General features: G+C 40.8%; 1 protein-coding gene across 1 annotated transcript in view; it reads right to left on the bottom strand.

The window, feature by feature from the left end:
- The window catches only part of LOC127694397 (NACHT, LRR and PYD domains-containing protein 1a-like), a 58,141-nt gene that overhangs the window by 14,166 nt on the left and 30,198 nt on the right, over positions 1-13,777 (bottom strand). Inside the window, exons 6-7 of the mRNA XM_052195938.1 lie at positions 5,874-5,973; positions 4,237-4,460 (exon numbers count right to left, since the gene is read on the bottom strand). Of these exons, the coding sequence (XP_052051898.1) occupies positions 4,237-4,460; positions 5,874-5,973 (324 nt within the window). The remainder of the gene's footprint in view (positions 1-4,236; positions 4,461-5,873; positions 5,974-13,777) is intronic.

Genomic DNA, 13,777 nt, shown 5'->3' with positions numbered 1-13,777 from the left:
TTACCTTTGAACTGTGAGGCAAATAAATCTATTTTCTCCTGAGTTTCTTTGGTCAGGTTTTATTATTTATTTATTTATTTATTTATTTATTTATTTATTTATTTTTTTGAGTCACAAGTGACATAACCTGGACAGAGATTTGATACCAGGAGTTGGATTGTTGCTATTAAAAGCTAGGATCAAGTGGTTCTTAGGCCTTTGGAACTGTTTTATGGATAGAATATTGAAGAATTGGTACTTAGGACTGGAAATACTGTGCTATTCTGAAAGCAGAGCTTCTAGTGATGTTCTGGTGAATGCAGGAAAAACAAGAATGCTGAGAGAGGCAGTGGAGGCCAGCTTCCTGAGGTTCCCAAGAGTAGAATGAGTTTTATTCAGAAATTTAAATGGAAGGAATCTATTCATGCAACAGTTTGGTCAAGAATATAGATTTATTGTGTTAATGCCTTGAATGTGATAAAGATGAATTTAAATAAAATGAGCTAATTATGCAGAAGTTTCTCGACAAAAATACTTTCTGAATAGTTCTCCAAAATCATGTGTAATTATTAGAGAGATCACCATCACAGAAGGGAAAGCTGTATTGTATTACAGCAATAGGAAAGGTATCTTGAGGGCAAAATCTCAGTCTATTGGCTTCATCTGTGAAAAACCAAATTAAATGCAGAAAACCTTAACTGAGGATTTTCTCTGTCCCAAAAACATCAAGTGTTTCCCTATGGTTAACACATCATACAGCCATTGGTGTGGCCACAGCTCAAAGCTGTCAATAGAACTTGACAGTATCATCCCTATAGTTTTTTTTTTTATGCTTGAAAGATGCTATATTGAGGGGGTTCATTGAATCAGGATACACAGCTTCAGATAGCAGCTGAGGTCAGGCAGTGTGTCTGAGTCAAAGATTCTGTGAGGAGGTCTCGGTAGGTCATTCTATGAACCTTTGAAAGTGAAGCCTAAGAGAGAATGTAAATCATAGGACGTTGGAGAAGCCAGAACCACATTTTTTTTCTGCTAAATAAAGTTTTAGGAAAGGAGTAGAGACATGGCCTAACAGAGAGGTTCTGTGTGCTTCATTTGTAGAAATGGAGAGATGGAGCTATCTTTGGAGTCCAGTCAATGAAACCATGAGCTGCATTAGCTGTGCTCTAAGCTGTAGAAGTTGGTGCTTATGCTGAAGGAGTTAGTCTTGCTATGGTCTGATCATTCCTTGCTATGACCTGATTCTTCCATGTTGGAATATCAGTGCTTATTCTGTGACATTGTATGCTGGAAGTATACAACTTTTTTTTTTATTTCATATGAGCTCATGGTTAAGAGATTGCCTTGTGTCTCTGTTTAGATGCAAACTTTTAAACTCTTGGAATTATTAAGGTCTAATGGGATCTATGAAACCAGACTGTATTTTTCATGATGAGATGAAACTAAATTTTAGAGACAGAGACTAGATAATATGATTTAAAGTTATGTGCTTAGTATGACTTTGACAATGGTTAGAATTGTGAAGATGAATGTCACTTGTCAACTTGATGTGGTTCCCTGCTAACAGGCCTAATGTCATGATCCTGGGGTCAGATTTCTGGACTGCCTCAGGTGGTGAGGGGCAAGAGGGCAGAGGGCATCTCTTCTGCTGATGGCCATGCTACCTAATTGTAGATGGGTGGTGGCAGGGTCAGCTCTCCTTCACAGTGTACTCATGGCTGGCTTAACCATTCCCCCTTGACCAGGGCCAACACTAATGTGCTACCCAGGCAAGCTGCAGGACTGATTCTCCCTAGTGCTGTGGCTAGTCAGGGGCAGAGCCAGCTCACCTACTCTGATGGCCCTAGGGCTAGTTCTCCCAGCTACTTCAGGTGGTGAGGAATGAGTATGTGCTTGCATGTGTGTGTGTGTATGTGTGTGTGTGTGTTTCATCACCCCATATCCCTGCCACCTGCTATTCATCATCTTCATAGTATGAATAAACACCTTCTCACTTTACTGTAAGTTGGATACTACTGGTGTCTTGGTAATCTTATTGTTGTGTTCCTAGAAGCAGGAGAGGAAATAAACATCACCAGCCAATTGTACTACTCCCAGTTTTCTTGTTGTTCTAGTTTTTTGTTTTGTTTTGTTTTGGTATAGTCTGACTATATGGTCTAGAATCATTTTGAATTTTAATTTTTTCTGCCTAAACCTCCAGAGTGCTGGAATCACAGACTGTAGTAATGGCTTTCTTTAAGGGATCATTCATTGGGAACCTTGTATCGATCACATCATTTTCTGAAGGAGTCTTTGGAGATCACTGTTGTTGGAACACTTTATGAGCCCTCTTTATTCTTAGAATACTTAGCCACTTTTCTGTGGCTCTAGTTCTCAAATGGAATGTGGTGACATTATTTTCTCCTTGCCTGTAGGAGGCTTACAGTGTTGGTTGACCCTGAGTGACAAATGTTTCTTATAGTTTCCAAGATTCACTTTGCAAAAACCTCTTTAAAATAGTGACAGGCCCCTCCTTTCTGCCCCAGCCTATAGCTGCTACAATAAAATTTCCCAGAGGAGCTGTTCAAAGTGGCAGAAACTGTCAAAAATTTGGCACCAGGATACCTCAGAGTAGTTGCTGCTCCAAGGAGCTGGCCACTATAGCTACACCTTGTCTCCTGCCTTAACTTATAGTCTTGGTGAAACTCCACTGCAGGACTTGTCCCACAGGAGCTGTTCACAGTGGCAGCACCTCCTCCTCTCTAGCCTCCCCCAAAATCCCTCAGAGATGGTGCCTCAGCAAAAGTTGTCTGTAGCCAGGAAGGACTTCCCACCCTAACCCATTGTAGGGAAAAGGAGGTGAAAAAAGCCACCAATTCCTGAACAGGAAAAACTCACCAATCCCTGAGCTTCCTTTCCACAAATGCCCACCAATCCCTGAACAGGAAAACCAATCCCTGAGCTCCCCAAGCTCATGACTTGAAATCCCATCCATCTTGAATCTGAAATCTCTGCCCTAAAAAGCTCCACCCTCTCAGAAATCCTATGTAAGCCCTGCCCATAGTCCAATTCCTTGCTGCCCAGTCTTGGGAGCAGAGGGCAGCCATCCCTGGATTTGTCTCTCCAGTACTTGGACCCTCCAATAAATGTTTTTTATGGGATTTTCTGCCTGGTGTGATTCTCCAGTTGGAAGAAGCCAGGAAGACAAGGAGCAATGAAGAAAAGAAGCAAAGAGAAAGAGCAGGGCTGAGGCTCCTGAGCTCCTGAGCTCAGCTGGTGAGACCCTCCCCTGGCAGTTGTAATGCTGAGGATGCTTCCTCTCAGAGCTGTGTGGTTCCTGAGCTGCCATGTCTCAGAATAAACTTCCCTTAGGACACTGTCCCATCTCAGAGCTGTGTGGTTCCTGGGCTTCCAAGCCCCAGGATACCCTTCCATCTGATCGGAGATAGTACACCTTGAGGAACATAATTTGTAAAGAGTACTTGATAATCACCAGTTAATCTTGCTACTGAGGACATGTGGATTGCTGTCTATATACAAGTGAGAGCAGGCACAAGATAAGGTGAGAGCCTGTGCTTGGTCAGTGGAAAATGAAGGCAGTCTGGGAGTTTTAGAGACAAGTACAGAGAGTACAGAGGGGAGAGGAAGGGAAGGAGAGGAGGAGACAAGATGGAACCTATAAGAGAGGAAGAGGAGTCCTAGGAGCAATAAGTATCAGTGATTTCTTAGATAATTATGGAGTGCATTTGCCTCATCTAGGTGTATAGCTTGTGTTTATATCAATTGAGTTTTGAGTTCATTGTGAGGGTATTTTGTGGGTTGAGAATTTACTTAATATAAATCTGACTGATAAATCACAAGCCTCTAGTTGTGATTTTACCAGGTTACAATCCATAGTAAAAGAACCATGAGTTGGGCAGTTGATGCATGGAGCTAGCCATGGAGGCAGTGAGACCACTGAGCCCAGAGAGTAGCTGGTGTTAGTGTGGAATAACACCTTTTTAAAATATTTCCCACTACAAGGACATCACTGTCTAATTAGGGACACCTTCTGGTAAAACAAAATAAAGTTATAAGGATGGGAGAGGTGTGCTTCAAAGAAGATACATCAGACAAGAAGGGATGAAAAACATTCCATCATCTACCTCTGTAAACTGTTCTGCCTCATCACGGAAACCTTGAAGCATTTCTTTATCACCTACCATCCTGCACTTTCCTATATGGCCTGTTAAGGCCACCAATTATTACTATCCTACTACTTCAGCTTCCCTTGGTTACCTTGGAGGGACACAAAATGAGGGAGGTAGACTGCAGTCACAGCTCCTTGCTCAGCCTTGATGTCAAACAGAGGTCCAGCCACCATGAGACTCTGTTGAAAGGGAGTCTTCTCCAGGTATTGGCTCCAGACACAGAATTCAATCTCGATCATCACTGTCCTTGTCACCACAAAGTGGAGTCCTGTGCTGCGACAGTGGTAGGAACCAGCCATGGGCAATTGCACTCTGGAAGAGGGAGAGGCAGATGCCAGTTCAAATCAGTACTATTCATCTGATGTGTGCAGACCCAGTGCAGAGCTCAGGACGTGGCAGATTTCAGGCAACTGGCTCTGAGTTTTGTTCCTCTGCTGTCTATGTGGATCCCTGATTAGTCATTTAACCTCCCAATCTGTTTCTTCATCTGTACGTAGGGTTAATGACAACATTATCTTAGAGAACGGTGAGTACTGAGTGATCTAATGCAAACCTCCAAGTAACACAAGTAGGTAGCAGTCAGCTCTTCCTGTAATGATTATAAAGGTGATGATGATGATGATAGTGAAATATGTGTGTATGTGTGTGCGCGCGTGGGTACATGTGAATGATCTGTTTGGTGGATAAACCTAAGACCTTGTGCACACTAGAAAAGGGCTCAAACAATCAGGTATATCTTCAGATTTTAGTGTTTATATACTTAAAGTGTATGTTTCCCAATAATGAGAGTCTATCTGATGATAATCATGGTAAATTATTGGGCCCAAACCAATGCTTTACCAAGATCTTCAGTCATTTTGTCAATGCTTTTTGCTTGGCAACTCTTGGGCAGACAAGTGCCTGTTTCTTTGGAAGGAAATGAAAAGTGACAGTTTCTCCAGCTGAGACAGTGACTGTAACAGTGTAAGTGAAGGGTAACATGTTATGAAAGATACCATGGTTGTGTGTTTAGTCAGTCATTATTCCTGAGACTATAATTCTTGGAGGACAGGGCTGCTGTATGCATTCTCATGTTCTCAGTTTCAGGGCATTCTTGGCACACAACGTTTGTTAATGAAGCAGGAGTGCAGAGAGTACAGAGATTTTAGGTAAATCTAAGGACAGAGAACCCCAATGCAATGAGGAGAGGCATGCTATGTACACCAGGGATAAAATAATCACCAGAAAGTCCACATTTCAGAAAATGAGCAAAACTGAGCATAGTCTGTTTAGATGAAATGACAGACTCAGCACAGTTGATGTGGTAAGAGTGTGCTGGTTGTGAAAGGTGAAGTCCTCTCTTAATCATGGGGAATGCATAGTGAAATTACTGTGGGTGAAATCATATGATGTCTTGGCCGTATAATACTGTCACAATACTGTGACAGTGTTGACAAGAATGATTGAGTGTATTTGAAACAAATTGGAATGGTTGATGGATCTGAGTAACTGGGTAGGAAAGTACTTGTGGTCTCCTGTTTTATAAATTTTTGAATATTTTTTGAAGCAGAGCCCTAATTTTGTAGCAGCCTGAAATACTTATTGTAATCCTGGTCTTGCCTCCTGCATTGTTGAAGGAAGGAAAAGTTACAGTAGGGACTGGACAGGGAGTGGTTCTATCTGTGTGGATCCCTTATGGAAAGCAGACTGGGAAAAGTTAGTCTCTGCCTCTCAAAGCTCACTCACCGGTACATGTTCCTCTCTCTGTCAACCACCTCAGTAGCCACAGGTCCTGTAGGGCCCCAGAAGTTAATCTTAGTTCTCAGAGATTCCATGGGTTTGTCTCCTGCAGAGACAGGAGAGCATGGATGAAAGGTCTTTTAAGGTCCATCAGGAGAGATCTTGTCTCCCAGGAGTGCTGACACACTTGAGAACTCAGGTGAGGCCACCACTCCTGCTCAAATTCCTAGCCCAAGAGTTACCTGCCCAGAGTGATCAGGACATGGGAACCAAGGAACAGTCAGGGACAGGATCCTTCCAGTTTCTGTCTGCACCATGAAGATGACCCTGTGACACAGCTTTCCATACCCAAATTCCTCCCTGAGAGAATTGGTTTCCCTGCCCAGAGTGATCAGGACACGGGAACCAAGGAACAGCCAGGGACAGGATCCTTCCAGTTTCTGTCTGCACCATGAAGATGACCCTGTGACACAGCTTTCCATACCCAAATTCCTCCCTGAGAGAATTGGTTTCCCAGGAGTGCTGACACACAGGCTTATAGGAGGGACAAGCCAAAGTCAGAGAGAGCAAGACCGACTAACATCAGAGATAACCAGATGTTGAGAGGCAAGGGAAAGAACCTAAGCAACAGAAACCAAGGCTACTTGGCACTATTAGAACCCAGTTCAACCCCCACAACAAGCCCTGGATACTACACACACCAGAAAAGCAAAACTCTCATTTAAAATCACATCTCATGATGATGAGAGAGGATTTTAAGGACATAAATAACTCTCTTAAAAAAGTATTGGAGAACAGAATTAAACAGGTAGAAGCCCCTAAAGAAGAAGCACAAAAATCCCTTAAAGTATTACAGGAAAACACAATCAAACAGGGGAAGGAATTGAATAAAACCATCCAGTATCTAAAAATGGAAAGGGAAACAATAAAGAAATCACAAAGGGAGACAACCCTGGATAGAAAACCTAGGAAAGAGATCAGGAGTCATAGATACAAGCATCACAAACAGAATACAGGAGATAGAAGAGAGAATCTCAGGTGTAGAAGATACCATAGAAAATATTGACACAACAGTTAAAGAAAATGCAAAATGCAAAAAGCTCCTAATTTAAAACATCCAGGAAATATAGGACACAATGATAAAACCAAAGCTAAGGACTATAGGTATAGAAGAGAGCAAAGATTTCCAACTTAAAGGGCCAGTAAATATCTTCAACAAAATTATAGAAGAAAACTTCCCTAACCTAAAGAAAAAGATGCCCATGAACATACAAGAAGCCCACAGAACTCCAAATAGATTGAACCAGAAAACAAATCGAAACACCAAATGCACAAAACAAAGAAAGAATATTAAAAGCATTAAGGAAAAAAAGTCAAGTAACATATAAAGGCAGACCTGTAGGAGACCAATGGAGTCAGACATGTCTTTCTCAGGCCTGAGCGGGGTCAAGGTGGGTGCATTAGTCACGGGAAGTGGTCTGGTCAGTCTGAAACTGTTGCTGCTGACTGTACCCTGAGTTCTTGATGAGACACAGTGTGCTGATGTATACTTTAGATTAGATTCTCTGTGAAGGTCAGGTTGTTTTTCTTTACTGCTTGCTTTTTTTTTAATAAATATTTTTATTTTCTATATGACTTGTTTACATTCCAAATTATTTCCCCTTAGCCGGATCCCCCCCTCCCCATATGTCCCATAAACCTTCTTCTCTCCATCCATTCTCCAATGACCTCCCTCCTTTTTTTCCTCTGTCTTTATATATCCCTCCAATGCTAGATCAATCCTTTCCAGGATCAGGACCTTCTCCATACTTCTTCATGGGAGTCATTTGTTATACGATTTGTGCCTTGTTTATTCAGGGCTTCTGGGCTAATTAATATCCATTTATCAGAGATTGCATTCCATGTGTATTCTTTTGTGACTGGGTTACCTCACTTAGGATGATATTTTCCAGATCAAACCATTTGCCTAAAAATTTTGTGAATTCATTGTTTCTAATTGCATTCCATTGTGTATACAACATTTTCTGTATCCATTCCTCCTTTGAGGGGCATCTGGGTTCTTTCCAGCTTCTGGCTATTATAAATAAGGCTGCTATGAACATAATGGAGCATGTGCCTTTATTGCATGCCGGGGAATCCTTTGGGTATATGCCCAGGAGAGGTATAGCAGGGTCCTCTGGAAGTCTCATGTCCAGTTTTCTGAGGAACCGCGAGACTGATTTCCAAAGTGGTTGTACCATCTTACAGCTCCACCAGCAGTGGAGGAGTGTTCCTCTTTCTCCACATCCTCGCCAACACCTGCTGTCTCCTGAGTTTTTAACCTTAGCCATTCTGACTGGTGTAAGGTGAAGTCTCAGGGTTGTTTTGATTTGCATTTCCCTAATGACTAATGATGCTGAACGCTTCTTAAGGTGTCTCTCAGCCATCCGAATTTCTTCAGGTGAAAATTCTTTGTTTAGATCTGTACCCCATTTTTTAATAGGGTTATTTGGTTCCCTGGGATCTAACTTCTTGAGTTCTTTGTATATATTGGATATTAGCCCTCTATCAGATGTAGGGTTGGTGAATATCCTTTCCCAATTTGATGGTTGCCATTTTGTCCTTTTAACAGTGTCCTTTGCCTTACAGAAACTTTGTAATTTTATGAGTTCCCATTTGTCAATTCTTGATCTTAGAGCATAAGCTACTGGTGATCTGTTCAGGAACTTTTCCCCCATGCCCATGTCCTCTAGGGTCTTCCCCAGTTTCTTTTCTATTAGTTTCAGTGTGTCTGGTTTTACATGGAGGTCCTTGATCCACTTGGAGTAAAGTTTAGTACATGGAGATAAGAATGGATCAATTCCACATTCTTCTGCATGCTGACCTCCAATTGAACCAGCACCATTTGTTGAAAAGGCTATCTTTTTTCCATTGGATGTTTTTGGCTCCTTTGTCGAAGATCAAGTGACCATAGGTGTGTGGGTTCATTTCTGGATCTTCAATTCTATTCCATTGGTCCACTTGTCTGTCACTGTACCAATACCATGCAGTTTTTAACACTATTGCTCTGTAGTATTGCCTGAAGTCAGGGATACTGATTCCCCCAGAATTTCTTTTGTTGTTGAGAATAGTTTTAGCTACCCTGGGTTTTTTGTTATTCCAGATGAATTTGAGAATTGCTTTTTCTAACTCTGTGAAGAACTGAGTTGGGATTTTGATGGGGATTGCATTGAATCTGTAGATTGCTTTTGGCAAGATGGCCATTTTAACTATATTAATCCTGCCGATTCACGAGTATGGCAGATTTTTCCATTTTCTGAGGTCTTCTTCGATTTCCTTCTTCAGAGACCTGAAGTTCTTGTCATATAGATCTTTCACTTGTTTGGTTAGAGTCACACCAAGATACTTTATATTGTTTGTGGCTATTGTGAAGGGTGTCATTTCCCTAACTTCTTTCTCAGCCTGCTTATCCTTTGAGTATAGGAAGGCAACTGATTTGCTTGAGTTGATTTTATAACCAGCCACTTTGCTGAAGTTGTTTATCAGCTGTAGGAGTTCTCTGGTGGAGGTTTTTGGGTCACTTAAGTAGACTATCATGTCATCTGCAAATAGAGATAATTTCACTTCTTCCTTTCCAATTTGTATCCCCTTGATCTCCTTATGTTGTCTAATTGCTCTAGCTAGAACTTCAAGTACTATATTGAAAAGATATGGAGAGAGAGGACAGCCTTGTCTAGTCCCTGATTTTAGTGGGATTGCTTCAAGTTTCTCTCCGTTTAGTTTGATGTTGGCTACCGGTTTGCTGTATATTGCTTTAACGATGTTTACGTATGGGCCTTGAATTCCTGTTCTTTCCAAGACTTTTAGCATGAAAGGATGCTGAATTTTGTCAAATGCTTTTTCTGCATCTAATGAGATGATCATTTGAGTTTATTTATGTAGTGGATAGCATTGATGGATTTTCTTATATTGAACCATCCCTGCATCCCTGGGATGAAGCCTACTTGATCATGGTGGATGATCGTTTTTGATGTGTTCTTGGATTCAGTTGGCAAGAATTTTATTAAGTATTTTTGCATCGATATTCATAAGAGAAATTGGCCTGAAGTTCTCTTTCTTTGTTGGATCTTTGTGTGGTTTTGGTATCAGCGTAATTGTGGCTTCATAGAACGAGTTGGGTAGAGTTCCTTCTGTTTCTATTTTGTGGAATAGTTTGCAGAGTATTGGTGTTAGGTCTTCTATGAAGGTCTGATAGAACTCTGCACTGAAGCCATCTGGTCCCGTGCTTTTTTTGGTTGAGAGACTTTCTATGACCCTTTTTATTTCTACAGGTGTTATGGGACTGTTTAGATGATCTATTTGATCTGATTTAGTTTTGGTGTCGGATATCTGTCTAGGAAACTGTCCATTTCCTCCAGATTCTCCAGTTGTGTTGAGTATAGGCTTTTGTAGTAGGATCTAATGATTTTTTGAATTTTCTCAGTTTCTGTTGTTATATCTCCCTTTCATTTCTAAGTTTGTTAATCTGGATACTGTCTCTGTGCCCTTTGGTTAGTCTGGCTAAGAGTTTATCTATCTTATTCATTTTCTCAAAGAACCAGTTCCTGGTTTTGTTGATTCTTTGTATGGTTCTCTTTGTTTCTACTTGATTGATTTCAGCCCTGAGTTTGATGATTTCCTGCCTTCTACTCCTGGGTGAAATAGCTTCTTTTTGTTCCAGGGCTTTCAGGTGTGTCATTAAGCTGGTAGTGTATGCTCTCTCCATTTTCTTTTTGGAGGCACTCAGGGCTATGAGTTTTCCTCTTAGCACTGCTTTCATTGTGTCCCATAGATTTGGGTATGTTGTGTCTTCATTTTCATTAAGTTCTAAAAAGTCTTTAATTTCTTTCTTTATTTCTTCCTTGACCAAGGTATCATTGAGTTGAATATTGTTCAGTTTCCACGTGTATGTGGGTTTTCTGTTGTTTTTGTTGCTATTGAAGACCACTTTTACTCCATAGTGATCTGATAGGAGGCATGGGATTAGTTCGATCTTCTTATATTTGTTGAGGTCTGTCTTGTGACCAATTATATGGTCGATTTTGGAGAAGGTACCATGAGGTGCTGAGAAAAAGGTATATTCTTTTGTTTTAGGATAGAATATTCTATATATATCTGTTAAATCTAATTCGTCCAAAGCTTCAATTAGTTTCATTGTGTCTCTGTTTAGTTTCTGTTTTCCTGATCGGTCCATTGAGGAAAGTGCAGTGTTGAAGTCACCCACAATTATTGTGTTAGGTGCAATGTGTGCTTTGAGTTTTAATAAAGTTTCTTTTACGAAAGAGGGTGCCCTTGCATTTGGAGCATAGATGTTCAGGATTGAGAGTTCTTCTTGTTGTATTTTTCCTTTGACCAGCAAGAAGTGTCCCTCAGAGTCTCTTTTGATGACTTTGGGTTGAAAGTCAATTTTATCTGATATTAGAATGGCTACACCAGCTTGTTTCCTGAGACCATTTGCTTGTAAAATTGTCTTCCAGCCTTTTACTCTAAGGTAGTGTTTGTCTTTGACCCTGAGGTGTGTTTCCTGTAAGCAGCAAAATGTAGGGTCCTGTTTACGTATCCAGTCAGTTAGTCTGTGTCTTTTTATTGGGGCATTAAGTCCATTGATATTAAGGAATAGTGATTGTTACTTCCTATCATTTTTGACGTTATTTTTTAAATTTGATTGCTTAACTTCTTTTGGGTTTGATGAGAGAAGGTTACTATCTTGCTTTTTCCAGGGTGAAGTTTCCCTCCTTGTATTGGTGTTTTCCTCCTATTATCCTTTGTAGGGCTGGGTTTGTGGATAGATAATGGGTAAACTTGGTTTTGTCATGGAATATCTTAGTTTCTCCATCTATGGTGATTGAGAGTTTTGCTGGGTATAGTAGTTTTGGCTGGCATTTGTGTTCTCTTAGAATCTACATGAGATCTGCCCAGGATCTTCTAGCTTTCACAGTCTCAGGTGAAAATTCTGCTGTGATTCTGATAGGTCTTCCTTTATATGTTGCTTGGCCTTTTTCTCTTACTGCCTTTAATATTCTTTCTTTGTTTAGTACATTTGGTGTTTTGATTATTATGTGACGGGAAGTATTTCTGTTCTGGTCCAGTCTGTTTGGAGTTCTGTAGGCTTCTTGTATATTCATGGGCATCTCTCTCTTTAGGTTAGGGAAGTTTTCTTCCATAATTTTATTGAAGATATTTGCTGGCCCTTTAAGTTGTAAATCTTCACTCTCATCTATGCCTATAATCCTTAGGTTTGGTCTTCTCATTGTGTCCTGGATTTCCTGGATATTTTGGGTTACAAGCTTTTTGCATTTTGCATTTTCTTTAACTGTTGAGTCCATGGTTTCTATGGTATCTTCAGCATGAGATTCTTTCTTCTATTTCTTGTATTCTGTTGTTGATATTTGCATCTCTGTCCCCTGATTTCTTCCCAAGGCTTTCTATCTCCAAAGTTGTCTCCCTTTGAGTTTTCTTAGTAGTTTCTACTTCTGATTTTAGATCCTGGATGGTTTTGCTTAGCTCCTTCACTTGCTTGTTTGTGCTTTCCTGTAATTCTTTAAGAGCTTTTTGTGTTTTCTCTTTCATGACCTCAGCCTGTTGACCAAAGTTCTCTTGTATTTCTTTAGGTGATTTTTGCGTTTCCTCCTTATTGGCTTTTGTATTCTCCTGAATTTCTTTCAATGATTTTTGTATTTCCCTTGTAAGGGCTTCTAACTTTTGATCCATTTTCTCCTGAATTTCTTTAAGTATGTCCTTCATGTGTTCCTGTACCAGCATCATGACCAGTGATTTTAAATCCAAATCTTGTTTTACTAGTGTGATGGGGTATTCAGGACATGCTGTTAAAGGAGAATTGGGTTCAGATGCTGCCATATTGCCTTGATTTCTGTTAGTGACGTTCCTCCGTTTGCCTTTTGCCATTTAGTTCTCACTGGTGTTAGTTGGTCTTGTCAATGCTGGACTCACCAGTGCAATCTGCCTCTTCCCAGGTGGCCTCTGGTGCAAAGCTGACCTGCTGAAGTAGGAGCAGGTTGATTGGAGAATGGGCAAAGGGAAGAGGGCTTAGGGACCTTATGGGGAGGGGGGAACTGGGAAAGGGAAAATCATTTTGAATGTAAACAAAGGATATTGAAAATAAAAAAATATTAAAAAAAATCAGGTCTTTAACGGTACACGTTCTGAGTACCACTAATGGAGAAGAGGCCAGGTAGTGGTTGCTCTGTGTTTTCCAGCCTTGTCTACCCTGACTTCCCCAGCAATGTACATGGTTGAACACTTTTCTAGATTGTCCAGCTTAGGCCTTATCAGGAAGTGCATTTTCAGTCTCCTCTCCTCTTCTCTTCTCTCTCTCTCTCTCTCTCTGTGTGTGTGTGTGTGTTTGTGTGTGTGTTGAGAAAAGAACATAATACCACATAATACTAAATATGGATGAGGGTGGATGGAATAGGGGTGTAAGTCCTAGGTCATAGCAGATCAGAAGTGAGTCAGGGAGTCTGGTACAGAACCTGATACAAGACACAGACTTGAGAGAGGGACAGCAGTATCCTCCAAGGCTGAGAGACTAGGAAGCACTCCTCCATCTCATTTCTAAGGTGTGGAAGGTCTTGCAAGGGCTGGGGCTCTTGTTTATGGAGATCTTGTACTGTTCCATGTCAGAGACAGGGGAATAGACGTGATGACCGTTTCCAGGACATTAATTACAGATAATGTTTTTTGTATGGGACAGGGAATTTACACCCATAACACCTCACCAATATCACTGCTTCAACAAGATCTTCCCAATGACAGCACTAGTTGACATGCTAATGTGGATGAGGGAAATCTCATAATTTCCCATGCCAAAATAAAGAGCTATAGGCACTTAACAGCTGGTAGGAGAGAGGTCACAGTTTTTCCCAGGCAAGGGT

The sequence above is a fragment of the Apodemus sylvaticus genome, chromosome 10, assembly GCF_947179515.1.
Source record: "Apodemus sylvaticus chromosome 10, mApoSyl1.1, whole genome shotgun sequence".
In the NCBI taxonomy this organism is placed as follows: Eukaryota; Metazoa; Chordata; class Mammalia; order Rodentia; family Muridae; genus Apodemus; species Apodemus sylvaticus.
This window is presented reverse-complemented; position numbering and strand designations above follow the sequence as displayed.